The 13,863-nt window shown below is 41.3% G+C and overlaps 1 protein-coding gene across 2 annotated transcripts in view; it reads right to left on the bottom strand.

Moving 5' to 3' along the window:
- The window catches only part of mfn2 (mitofusin 2), a 45,434-nt gene extending 31,722 nt beyond the window's left edge, over positions 1 to 13,712 (bottom strand). Inside the window, exons 1-6 of one of the 2 annotated variants that reach the window (XM_085145069.1) lie at positions 13,399 to 13,712; positions 7,275 to 7,456; positions 5,353 to 5,488; positions 5,098 to 5,260; positions 4,896 to 5,020; positions 451 to 559 (exon numbers count right to left, since the gene is read on the bottom strand). In XM_085145069.1, coding sequence (XP_085001195.1) covers positions 451 to 559; positions 4,896 to 5,020; positions 5,098 to 5,260; positions 5,353 to 5,488; positions 7,275 to 7,452 — 711 coding nt within the window. In that variant the 5' untranslated portion in view covers positions 7,453 to 7,456; positions 13,399 to 13,712. Of the gene's footprint in view, positions 1 to 450; positions 560 to 4,895; positions 5,021 to 5,097; positions 5,261 to 5,352; positions 5,489 to 7,274; positions 7,457 to 8,668; positions 8,811 to 13,398 lie in introns of those variants that run through there. The other variant, XM_085145067.1, reaches the window with a different exon arrangement.
- Between the last annotated feature and the right edge of the window lie 151 nt (positions 13,713 to 13,863).

Raw genomic sequence — 13,863 nt, 5'->3', positions numbered from 1 at the left:
CAAAAAACAAAACAACAATCCAAGTAAATAATTTCAAGGTAGCATGTTTTCATTGGCACTCATGCAATTAAATTCCTGCTTCCAAACAGTCAAAAGGGAGTTCATTTGAGCAAGCAGGATTCAGCTGTGAGCACCGACAGCTACCCACAAGAGCATCAAACTGCAGCAGTGTGCAAAAACCAGGCTTCTTTGTGCACAAAGCTGCAGAGTTCTACGCATGTCAGTTGTTGAATTTAATTGTGTTGGCGGTAAAGCATGAATACATGTGCCTGTTAAAAGAAATTATTTGTCTGGATTATGTTTTCTCCTCACACGACTTTTGACAGGGAAAACACCATATAAGCAAAATGTTCCCAATGCACAGCAGCGTCACACAATCCCCTCACTCAGATTGTTTTGACATGTCATCAACAGTCCTGTTTGAACCTGATCTCTTCATGCAGTTCTTACCGTTTGCATCAGCGTGGATTCAGAGTTTGCCACAAGAACAAACACATCAGCATCCAGACAGAACTTGTCGATCCAGCTGTCGAGCTCTGTGGTAACATCAATCCCTGGGCTTGAGATGGAAACATGATGTTAAACAACAGAATCAGAGTCCTCGCCAAGTCAGCACAGCCACTTTCATTAAAAAGAAAATTTAAATCCAATATCAAATACTCTTATAGTGAAGCAGAAATACGGTTTGGGACATTTTTGTGAGACAAGCCTCGGTCTCACTCTGTTTCAAGTCAGCCAGCATCTTTCCATAAAGCCAGCCACCTACAGTAACGAAGCCGCCACCTTGTTTGTCCAGCTTTTCCCTTTAGGGGTCGCCACAGCAGATTATCTGCCTTCATCTCACACTATCCCAGAATCCTCCTCTGTCACACCAACACTCTGCATCTCCTCCTCTGCAGTTACCCTTAGCAATACAGCTGTACTTCCCCAGAACCTGTCTCAACTCCTTTCTGAACTCTGAACAACGTTCTTGCTACTTCAGCTTCCAGCATTTAACTCTTGCCTCTGCCTTCACTCACTGTGGAAATCAAAAGAGGTTCTTGACTTCCAAAGTCATCCCACAGACTAGCATGATGCCATCCACATTATCCTCTCTAACTGTTAAACATTTCTCCTGAAAAAAAAAACTACCCAGGCTGTTCACACCTGTCTTACACTGTGTCACTGTATATAATGCTGCTGTTGGCACTGTAAGGCATAGATTCAGATTGGCAGCGTGGCAGTGTGCCATCAATGAGAGTAGCTCATTCTTTATTTTTGCATTAATAAATGCTGCTGTCTGTGAGCTGCAATCAGTCATCCATTCTTTTTTTCTGCATCATCACAAATTTCCCTAATATCCTGTGATATAAATTTGAGGCTCTGATATCCCACCCCTTGTTCGGTCAACTTCCCAAATGTCTCAGGAAGAAAAACTAGGATCAAAAGCTGGAGGTGACCTTTTTAGTGCTCCTCCATAGAGAGTACACTTCCCTCTACCTCAGCAGGAGCAAAAGCATGTTAAACTTCTTCTTGCATCCTGGTTTTCACTTGTCTGATGCTCTTTGGCCCTACAGGTCATCAGTCACAGCTTCTGTCAAAGTCCCATAACAACAATGTACTTCAACATGCACTGACTGTGTCTCTGTCTGTCACCTCTCTCTGGCAAACATTTGACTAAATGTGCTATGACACCGTTTTACACAGGAAAAGCTGATGTCACGAGGATTCCCAGGCATCGACATTAAGAACAAAAAAGAAGAAAACCCATAGACGACGTAGTAGCTCATCACTGATCCAACACAGTTCGCAGGTTGGTCCCAATAACCTGACAAATATGACCCTGGCCTGGTCTCGGGGTGGCTGTAGCTCAGGTGGTAGAGCAGGTCATCCACTGATCGGAAGGTTGGTGGTTCAATTCCTGGCTTCCCCTAGTCTACATGCCAAATATCCTTGATTTGGCAAGATACTAACCTTGATTTGGCAAGATACTAACCCCAAATTGCTCTCCGATGCATCCGTCGGAGTATGAATGTTAGCTATGAAGCACTTAGAAAGATGTGCTTGTGTGAATGGGTGAATGCACAAGTTGTGTAAAGCGCTTTGAGTGCTCAGATGAGTAGAAAAGCGCTATATAAGAACCAGTCCATTTACCATTTCTGTATGCAAGTTTGAGTCCATTGTCTGGGTGCAGTAGAGCTTCTTGTGAATTGCGGACGGACTTGCAGATGCAGGCATGGCTTCCAGTGACTCTGGACCAAGGTTATTATCGTTAACGAAAACTAACAAAATAAACGAAACATTTTTGTTAACGGAAATAAAAATAACAAAAAAAAGGAAAACTAACTAACTGTAATGAGTGTTCACAAAACTAACTAAAATTAACTGAATTTATAGCAAAAATGTGTTTAGTTTTCGTAGATGTGTGCGTGTCATACAATAGTCAAGGGTGAAAATGAAGTTTAGCTTCCAGATTTTTTTTCTTGCTGTGTCTCATTATGCCAGCAGGTGGCAAGTACGTTAATTGAGTCGTCTGTGTTGCTGCTCCGTCCACGTGCAGAATCATGTCAGGAAAAGTCAGGAGAAAGCGCCAGAGTCCAATTTGGGATTACTTTGAATATGACTGTGTTTTGGATAAAGCAAGTGTCTTGTAGTGGAAAGAGACAAATTATGAGGGACATTTCTAAAGGGAAAAAATCCCACAAACCTTAAAGTGCACTTGAAAAGCTCACACAAGAAGCTAGCTTACCTTGAGAAGGTAAGGGAGCACACTCAACACTCATCCCCAGAAAACAGAAGCTAACCCCAGGCATGGCAGCGTGATGCATCCCGAGACAACAGGACTGGGATATCTACATAACTGTGTGAGTCAATTGCCTTGAAAAAGTTTATCAATTCACTTGAACCAAAATTACGAACGCCCGGTGCTGCAAGAGTTAATAGTCTCATTGGGGCCAAGATATACATTTTATAGTTGCCTGGTATCAATGGTTGTTCATCTGCCTTTATTTATTTAAAGAACCCATAGGTGGGAATGCGAGTTGTCTGTCTCTGCGTGTTAGCCCTGCGACAGACAGGCGACCTGTCCAGGGTGCAGGGTATGGTAGCTGGAATAGCAACATACCAAGGATAAGCAGAAGAGAATGACTGATATGATGAAACTGGGATTTTGATACACTTAATTATTGCAAACACAACTAAAACTATAACTGAAACTAATCAAAACTAAACTGAAACTAAGGATTTTCAAAAAAATAAAAACTAAACTAGCAAACAATTGGTAAAAACTAATTAAAACTGATATAAAATTGAAAATCTGAAGTCAAAACTAAATAAAAATAAAAACTAATGAAAATTGCAAAACTATTAAAACCCTGCTCTGGACCAAAAAGATTTTGATGTTCTGATTCAGCAGAATGCAGAGCCGACTGCCACTATGGTTGGACGACAACCAAAAACATTCTAAAAGCAACTAAGAAGCTAGTCAGTCACCTACCAGCAACATGAATGGGTTAGAGCGCAACTTTAAGTCAGAGTCTGGAGCAAGTTATTCTGAAAGCTTCTGTTTGAATTTGTCTGAAATGCCACATTTTCAAAGGTGCTTTAATTGTTATACACATTCTCTGCTGAAGCAACCTTTCATATATGCAACCTGCTGAGTGTTACCTAATTAAAACAACAAAATGAAGCTCTGCTGTAAAGCTATAGGATCGCAAACTGTCATGCAGATTTTCAAGCATTCAGTTGATGATGCAAGAAATGCAGAAATCTCTTTTGTGTATTCCTAGTGCTACCGAGTCTGTTACACCGTTTATAGCTACTACAATGCAGACTGATCAGTTACATCTATAGGCCATTTATGACCATTAATAACTGTTCAGTCAGTTCATTTCGCTGTGGTGTTCTTTATTAGGCTACGCCAGAGTTAGAATTGAGCACACCGAGTAACCATTGCAAACTGAAATGGATCAAATTTAAAGTCATGCATGCAGCTGTCACGCTAGAACAGGGGTGGGCAATTCCAGGCCTCGAGGGCCGGTGTCCTGCAGGTTTTAGATCTCACCTTGGGTCAACACACCTGAATCACATGATTAGTTCATTACCAGGCCTCTGGAGAACTTCAAGACATGTTGAGGAGGTCATTTAGCCATTTCAATCAGCTGTGTTGGATCAAGAACACAACTAAAACCTGCAGGACACCGGCCCTCGAGGCCTGGAGTTGCCCACCCCTGCGCTAGAATAAAGCTTAGATTTCAAGGGGGCAGCTAAATAAATATAAAACAGCTTCTTTTACCGCCAGCTGTGTTTCCAAATTTTAAGTGCAAACAGTGCAAATGCTGAAAGAGAACTTGTATGTGAGGGTGCGGTGTTTGACTGAGGCTGCTTGGAGAGGTCGTCAGCTCTGATTTGTTTTTTAGCGCACTGCTGTCTCCATATTGTGCTTTGCTTGCAGAGATTTAATCCAAATTCTTTGAATGACGTGTTTATACGTGATGCAATCTCAAAATCTGACTTGAGAAATACTATTCTTATATTGCTTCACAACTTTACTACAAGGTATAGACTCCACAGGATGCTCTTTAAACAAAACTCTCAAGTTTGTTAGTTGTGAGAAAAGCAAGACAAAGCTTTTCAGGTCTGTTATAACCCCTGTCCCAGCTTCTTTTTAAACAGGTTGGTTGGTGGCTTCAAATTCAGATAGAACATATATTTTAAAAGAACACATTTCTCAGTTTTCCAACTCTGATACCTTGTCTTTGGACTATCACACACACTTCAAATGATTTCCAAATCACTGCAATTTGATTTACATTTTCAATGGGACCACACATTTTCTGGAAAAGGAACTGGACTTTAAAAATGGCCTCAACTACTTGCAAGACCCCTAGAATTATTCCACAAAACATGTATCTGACCTGTCCACCAGCACTAGATCATCCCTGAGCAGAGCACACTTGGCCTTAGGCCACATGACACAAACAAGGCTGCCAGCATCCAGATCTTCATCCTGGTGGAGAGCATGGGCCAGCTGGTTCACTGTCTGGAACCACAGACAACATAAGAGTCAGATATGAAGCTTCCTTTCCACACAAAGTCGACTTAGTCGGCTTTGGTCACCTTTATGTTCTTCCTCTCCTCGGAGCCTCCAGTGAGAATGAAGGCCTCATTCCCATCTGTGCCCTCCACCCTCAGAAAGCAGTTGGTAGTGTGTCCTATCCCAGATGGCAGAACCTTGTCACAGAGCATGGCATTGATTACTGAGCTCTTCCCATTACTGGTCCTGAAGAACACGTAGCAAAGCTGTGATCAACATTCAACACAATTCTACTTCGAGTCATGAAATAAACTCGCACTTATTTTAAGTGTACATACCTTCCAAAGAAAACCACCTTCATATGCCGGCGGGCTAGAACTTCTCCAATGCCGGTCACCTTGGCAAGATAACCCTGGACCTCCTGGACCTGCTCCTCCGTGGCAACCGGGTCTAGCTCTTCACTTTTGTATGCATCTAATATATCAAAGTCATCAGGCGGAGGTTAGCTTTTCATGCTGAAAGTTATCATATTCATTCAAAGTAATTTATGCCGCCTTCTCAAGATCAAAACACAGACCTTCAATGACAAAAAAGGCCTGACTATGAAAGAAATAGTATGACGCTGGACAGATCACCTCATTCAAACTCTGTGAGCACTGATGGCTGTAGCATGAACAACAGAACACACACTCAAAACACACTAAGCAACCAGCCACAGATTATCAGGGGTTTTGGTTCAAGGGCGCGCGCGCGGGGGGGGAGGGGGGTAATCTGACAAAGAAGATCTTCTTTGTCTTCGTCCAGACATGTGCTTGCGTTCAACATGATCTTACTGCGTTAATTGGATTTCCTGTGTTGTGTAGTGCCGTATATCAGGCTTGTGCTGATAAATTTTACTGACCACTCCCTGTGAACTTCAGTGTGCCTCGACTACAGGATGTAGTACACTCACATAATTCAGTGTGAAACAGACTAGGGTTACGACTATCAATTATTTTAGTAATCCATCGGTTAATAGAGTAATCGGATAAGAAACACTTTTTTTTTTTTACATTAATGAGCAATGAGGAAAAAACACAGCTCTTACAGAATAAACTGCTTACTGGTTTCCATTTTAAAAATTGCAATGTTGTAAAGTTTAACTGCATACGACATCCGTTTAAAAAAAAAAAAAAAAAAACCTTGGATTGTATGTACATGTCATATTGACATTATTTTTTTTTTTTAAAAGAAAACATCTTAATCCCATAAGACTTTCTGACATTAAAAGGAGGCAAGCTTTAGTGCTGCTGAAAACAGATGTTATGATGGTGTAAATCAGGGGTGTCCAACTCCAGGCCTCGAGTGCCGGTGTCCTGCAGGTTTTAGATGTGTCCTTGATCCAACACAGCTGATTGAAATGGCTAAATGACCTCCTCAACATGTCTTGAAGTTCTCCAGAGGCCTGGTAATGAACTAATCATGTGATTCAGGTGTGTTGACCCAGGGTGAGATCTAAAACCTGCAGGACACCGGCCCTCAAGGCCTGGAGTTGGACACCCCTGGTGTAGACGTTAATTAATATTAATAATAATTTGGTGTCTTTCCTAACAACCCTCTGAGTTTTACTGGCCCATGTACATTTTTACTGGCTTGTGAAAAAAGATTTTATATTTATATTTTTAAATATGAATGCAATTTAATTAATACAGTATTTTATACGATTTCACTTTCAATCTAAAAAATGATACGAAAGCCTTACTTGGTCTAGTCCCCCCCGCCCCCTCAGGATTTTGGGGTCTGATGCTTAGGTCATAAACATGACACAGTTGATCGATCAATCAATCAATCAATCATCGATCCAAATGCATTTGAAAACTGAAGAATGTGCTACTTCTGTGGCCAGCTGACCTTAATGAATGCAAGGCTCCCTGTTGTCTTTTTGTGTCTCCAAGTAATGTTCCGACTGTACTACGTGCCCACAGCAGGCTTAAAGCATCTCTATGACAAAAAGCATGCAGGCTGCTGTCATGCTATCTGTACTGCGGGGAAATAAAATAACAACAGTCTATCCCAGCTGACAGCACAAAGGTTACCTGGGACTGGCCAGCGCATGGTAGCAGGATCAAAGATACAAGCTGGGAAAGCACTGCAACACTGATAGGCATGGCCAAGTGGTTTGGACAGAGTCCAGAAAAAGATCAATTCAAGCAAGACTCTTTACATTTGTGACTTTTACGTGTAGTAAAGTGGTAAGAGTGTGTGTTCGGTGTTGTAGTACCTTCCAGGAAGGAAGCACTCTCCTTGATGTAAGCCCCCAGCTGCTCAAAGATCCCGTTGATCTTCTTCTTTGCTGTGACAAAATGTTTAAGCGGTGATGCGTTCACTTCCGCCATGATTCTCTTTTCCTTCTTGCTATGAAATGGGTTGGTGCTGAGTCGTGGAAATACCAGAGACATGGCACTAGAGAGATAAAACATCACAGACACACCCCGTATGTTTAACAAAAGCGACACATTATTCAAGCACATTTACTTTCTTACTGCAAACTGGACTGACAAGCTGTCTGAAATAGGAATTCGACCAATACTCGTCTAATAGTGCACTGCATACTGGCCAGGGGTAGCCTTAAAAGACAATTTTATTGGTGACAGCCTATTATTTGTTGTAAACAAAAACTGTTATCTTTACAATTATCATTATCACACTCTCTCACACCATTTTTCTAATAAAGAAACCAAAACAACCGTTGAGGCATGGCTTATTGTTAATAAAGTCTTAACATTTATTACCAAACATCTTCATTCATATCAATAATCTGTCAATTTTCTTACTCTAGGCATCTTTCCTCCCAAACATTTGACATAGAGAGGTCATTCCACATCGAATCAACCTGACAGCAATGGACTGATTTAGGCAACAGGCTGGGCAGAAAATAAATCGAATTATATTTTTCTCTTCAACCTGCAGGGGAATCCACAATTTTCAATCTAGAGCCATCATTTGATCCTCAAATTGTAGGAAAATGTGTCCCCTTTCCCACAAGGTGCTCCTCAAAGGCAACAGATGTATACTTTTTGATCTGGAGGTATTTGAATGAAAGGAGGGCTATTTCAGTGCTTGATGCAGTTCTATTATATTTAGATTGATTTAAGAAAAGCAGAAAGCAGCTGTTTTTCACTCTTTCTTTGAATACATTTTCACAGCACAGAACACACATGTAGAGCAACTTCTTCTCTTGATCTCTAAAGCAAGAAGATACCATTTACAGTCTGGGTCTTATAAGCCTTTAAGCGCCAAGCCAAATAATGTTGTCACTATGGTAACTTTGCTGATGTTCTGACAGCTGATTATCTGATTTATTTAAATACTATCATTGGCCAACAGTCTGCTCTGTGTGTTTTTAAGCACAGCCTTGTTTCCCTCTCTCAGACTAATGGCTCCTAAATGTAAAAAAAAAGACCAAATTAAAGGGTCATCTTCAGAAGGAAGAGGATGGCTACACAGTCCGTGTCTATCCTGGGACAAGGAGTATAAGTACTTGGGCCTCCACATCCACAACAGGGTGAAGTGGATGACCAGCACAAAGCCTGGAAACAAGAACGGAATGAGAAGCCCCTATTTGCTAAGGAAGCTGATATCCTTCAACATGGGCAGCAATATGATGGAGATTACCTGTCAGTTGTGGTAAGCTTACTGTACTTTTTCTTTGCTGTCGTCTGCTGGGGCAGCAGCATCAAAGCTGGTAAAAGTAACACACTGAATAAACTTACTAGGAAGGCTGGCTCTGTGATTTTAGAACCTATAGAACCTAAATAAACAAGCAATATAACAAACAGCAAAATACCTAACATCTAAAAATGTATTTAAAAAAGTTACAAATAAACTTTGGATGAAGCATAGTACAAATAATAATAAGTTAAAATAAAGAAGATTGGAAAAAAAAAAAAAAAAAAAAAAAAGAGTGCCCACTGTGAGACTGTAGCAGTCACTGACATCACAACTGCTATATCTAAATCAGAGTCAAATTTGAAAACAATATTGTAAAAGTAGAAAACTTAAAGATTTTCATCTTGTCCCCTGCGGTTTCTCTCTCATCCACCATCCATGCTGATCCTCCTCAGTCTACAGCTCTTTCCCCCTCAGCTCATCTAATTCTTCTGCGCTGCACTGATTTCACTCTTTATTGCTCCCATTAGTTCTCTACACTCTGGACTCCCTGCTCAGTTCAGCTACACTTCCCCAGCTGCTCTGGACAGCCAGCAGCCCGCCTGGGTCGCCACGTGTACCTAATCCATTCTGTCACGGCTCAATATTCCATTTACAGCCGATTCAGCTTGCAATAATTATTCATCCTTTATCTAACTACAGTCCACTAGTTGTTACATGAATTGCTCAGTAGCCTTAAGGTTAAATGCTAATAGTAAAAGGGTTCATGTTAACGTGTGCAGTAAGCCAGGTTAACAGTTATGATAACTGTTTAATACTGACTTCTGAACATCATCCTGAAGTATTGGTTTAGTGTGATGAAGGTTAACTACGGCAACCATTAGTGAGGAGCAGCAGTGGGTTTGTGTCAGCTGGAGGAGGCAAAGATGCAGGGCTCGCAAAATTTCAAAATCCCTGGTAGCCCTTCGGGCAGGGACACTTCAGTTTTTGGTAGCCCAAAATAAATTTAAGTAGCCCGAATAAAAAAGAGCAATTTTTTTATTGATGTTTTGTTTCCCGTTTTGTTTCCTTTACAATATTATACAGTATAATATTGTAAGTATAATATTGTAACGGAAACAAAACATTAATCAAAAAATTGTTGAAACACAAATTTCAACATTGAATAAAAATTACAATCATCAACTCAAATACTTGGTTCTAATTGAACAGAAATTTCTATGAACTTGTAAGAACTGTGTAGAACATGAATCAGTCTGTGTCAGATCCTGAATCTGAAATTTCCACTGAAGTCACGGGTAAGAGGTAAGTGGAACCAAGATCGAGGCCATTTGCTTTTTAAAGTTTGCAAAGACTGCTAAATTTTGCCAGTGGTAGTTCACTCTTTGCAACATAGTCTGTTCTAAACAGATTTTTCAGGTTTATTTTTAGTATGTTATTTGCAATTGGTGTTTGTTCTGGGAAAGATATTACAGACTGAGCAATAATGCATTTCTTGCATTTCTCATGGGTTCTAATGGGGGCCTTTCATAAAATTACTGGTCCCAGTAACATATTGCAGCCACAGAAATTCTTTTGTCCATGAAACCAAAAAGCTGCTCTTTCTTTTTGCCTTATAGTCTGATTTGTCATAACTTTTCCGTTTTGTGGTAAGCTTTTCTTTGGCTGTCACTTCTTCACCCTGACCTGTCTTATTTGGCTCAGCAGAACTAAAATATATATCCTGCTGCTTTTACACACGCACTCACATAACGCTCAGCGATTCTCTGCGCGATCAACCTCTCACATGTTTAAGCTTGCTGCGGGAGATTTCACTTGTCATGTTTGCATAGTAAGCTAACGATTGATAAGACGATGTCAGAGGAATTGGTGCTCAAATTATCGTCACTCACCAATCAGTGCTGTCGCTCTCTATACACAGTTCGCGCGATTGCAAAGTGAAAGCAAAAAACAAGCGCAAATTCTGGCTCACCGATGCCAATGACATAATTACCCAGCTACATTTCCGAAAGAATGCAAAAGCATTGACATATATTTTTCCTTCCTATGATAGCCCGACAGGCAGGGCAGAGATAGATTTTGGTAGCCCGACTGGAAAAATCGCTAGCCCCGGGACGTCGGGCTAGCGATTTTGCGAGCCCTGGATTTGGAATTGGCCATAGGTGTGAATGTGAACAGTTGTTTGCATTAGCCCCGTGAAACTGGTGATGTATGTGTCAACATTTCCTGGGTCCACTCCACAGTCTCCTTCCGGTAGGAAGTGCCCGGAACCACTTTTCCTAGGATCCATCATAATCTGATTCCTGAACCATCTCCACTGGCTCCATTTGATGTGGAGGAATAGCGACTGTATTCCTGTATTTCTGTATGTAGTCTGTGTTTTTATACTTTGGTCACTGCGCACCACTTGGGGTGAGCAGTGACCAAAGTATAGGCTCCAATGGGGTGGGGGTTGGGGATGAAATGATCGAGTGTCTCTGCAAACAAACAAAAGTCTGGGCCTGAACCTGTGTGCATGCAGCAACACATGTTCTTATATGTGGAGGTGCAACATGAACTTATAGTAAGGCAAATCCAAGTTATCATGAACAACATTGTGCTGTCTCTTAGAACCCCTCAGACTTCATTCAGAAATGTAGGTGTTTGATGGAGAGTTGCGGTTAGTGAGAGTTAGAGACAGTTTGGAGAGAGTTTGGAGGTTTATGAGAGTGAGGAGAGAAAGTCAGGAGAGAATGGAGCCAGCTAAGAAGAGGAGGATGTCCTCCCCTGTGTGGGAACATTTTGATTTTATTCCTCTCAACAAGTTATGTAAATTTCTACAGAAGATGTATTTTCATAATACTGATGGTGCAATAAAACATATGTTAAGCTGTCTTTACTTTTGTACAAGGTGAAGTGTTTGCTATGTGCCAGGGAGCTGGGATATAACAACAACACCTCATCCATGCTTAGGCACTACAGAGCTTTGCATGAGAATAGGGGGAACACAGATTGTGGAGCAAGACCAGGTGAGCCATCAAATGCCATGATAATATAGCATGCAGTAATGTTACTAAATGATATAACAATATTATACAATGCAATAAGTGACGTGTGTGATATTTATATTTGTGCTTTGTTTTTGTTGTCTTTCCTCAGGAGAACAATCTCAAATAGATGAAGACCTGGTTAGCATGGTGATTGAGGACTCCCAGCCATTTAGCATTGTGGAGGACAAAGGATTTAAAAGATTTGTTAAATCATTAAATCCTAGCTATGTTCTCCCCACTAAAAAGGTCATAAAAGCAGTGAAAATTTAGTTTTTACAGAATAAAATGTGGGCAGGACTGAGGCTCAAAGCCTCAGTGTGTAGCTGTCCATACCTGAACGTTACAAAAGCACAACCACTGTCCACACCCCAACCACACCTCACCTCACAGTAAATGATCATTTCCATTTTAAGCATTTCCAAATGATCATTTTCCATACTGCCAGTATAAATATACACAGTATACTGCCATCACTACAATATACATGTTTTACACACTCCTTTTGTTGTTGACATTTACAGGCTGTGTGCAAAAGGCCACACTCTTCAAATTCATGCCAACTAATATTTTTACGTCCAGTACTTGTCCATGTGTTCTGTTCAAGCGTGGATGCAAAGAGTTCCCTTGAAGCTGTATCAACCAGCTGTACTTGAAGAAGAGTGACTTCACACTAAATAAATTTGTAGGGCTGGTGTGATTCATCAAGTAATTTATTTACAAATGGACACATTCTATGCTTTTATATGATGATGTAAACATGAGAGTTTTGCCCACATTTGTGACAAAAAGAGACCTGAAACAGAAACGTAATTAACAGCAGCATGTAAATAAAACGCCTGACAACATTAAACCCAGACAGCCACCAGTTTTTAGCAAAAACATTGATAACACAACTGCAGAGAGTGAAAGAAAACATGTTTCTGGTCCAAAAAGAAAAAGCAGCACATAAACTGGAACCTCGAATTCCAGGCTCCGTGTAGTATCTGGGAAATAACTGCTTCTTATTGCTGATACCTGCTGTTAGGAAAACATGAGCCTGATGTCAAGTCATTTTTGTCAGTGTGGAAAGAGTACACAGAGAGCAACGGGCTAAAACGACTGAGGACGACTTCCCGCACAGCTTTGGAAAACTACACTGATCATTTTTAGCGGCACCCCCGCTATGTGAGTGCGGGTTTATGAGAATACCGACAAAGATGGCACTGCAGATCTATGAAAGCTTCATTACATTTGAAAAGAATATCACGTGTCGATCTTCACCTCATCCACGCAGAGTCAAAACCAGCTAAACATGCTGGTTGCGCTCCGTCACCGCCCCTGCGACCTTTCACACAGTGCTGAAGATAATATTGCAGCAGTGCCATCAAGCTCTTCTTAATGCTGCTTTTAATATAAACACAAATAAAATAAAATAAAAACACTCGGCACGTTGCGCCAAGCTATTTTAACACTGACGCTTTCATCATCTTTGTGCAAGCTAATCTATGTCATCAAGTACTCCGGCTGCACAATCTCTGATTAAGCTTCTGTTTCTCATATGTTCCTCCATCTTTGTTCTTGACCATGACACAAAGTCCTGTTAACAGTCTGGAGTAGCTGCTCAAGGATAAATTACGAACTACGAGCTGACCTGTCAACCAACTTCGATAGGAGCTAAGGCTAGCTTCACTAACGACCTGCTAAGTCAGATCCGTGGGTGTGCCTTACCGTGGATGGAGTCGTTCTTCACAAACAGTCCTCTTGCATTGTGCCCCCGAGGCTTCTGAATGCTCTACAAGTCACCGAGCTCCCCACGACCCCACACACCTGTACGTTATACTGATAACTCAAGTTAGCTGCTACTGCAAGGGGCGTCTCCGCGTGTTCCAAGGACCTTAAAGCACCGAGTTTGACTTTGACTGCGTTGGTTTTTAGTAAACCCCAAAAACGTCAAACAGTATATTTTAAAGGTTGATCCTTATATAGTTTCTCAGCGCACACTTTGTTTCAGCATTGTGTCGACTACTCCGTTTACTATCTGCGCGACCCGCTCTCTTCTTTAGTGTCAATGGCAAACAGCTCTAAGGTGGAATACCGCCACCTGCTGGATTGGAGAACAGCTGTTGCGCCTCTGGTGGCACGGTATGGAAGTAGCAGGGGCGTGGCTTTTAGCTGATGCTTCCTGCAGCCCAT

Source organism: Neolamprologus multifasciatus, chromosome 20 (assembly GCF_963576455.1).
Source record: "Neolamprologus multifasciatus chromosome 20, fNeoMul1.2, whole genome shotgun sequence".
In the NCBI taxonomy this organism is placed as follows: domain Eukaryota; kingdom Metazoa; phylum Chordata; class Actinopteri; order Cichliformes; family Cichlidae; genus Neolamprologus; species Neolamprologus multifasciatus.
This window is presented reverse-complemented; position numbering and strand designations above follow the sequence as displayed.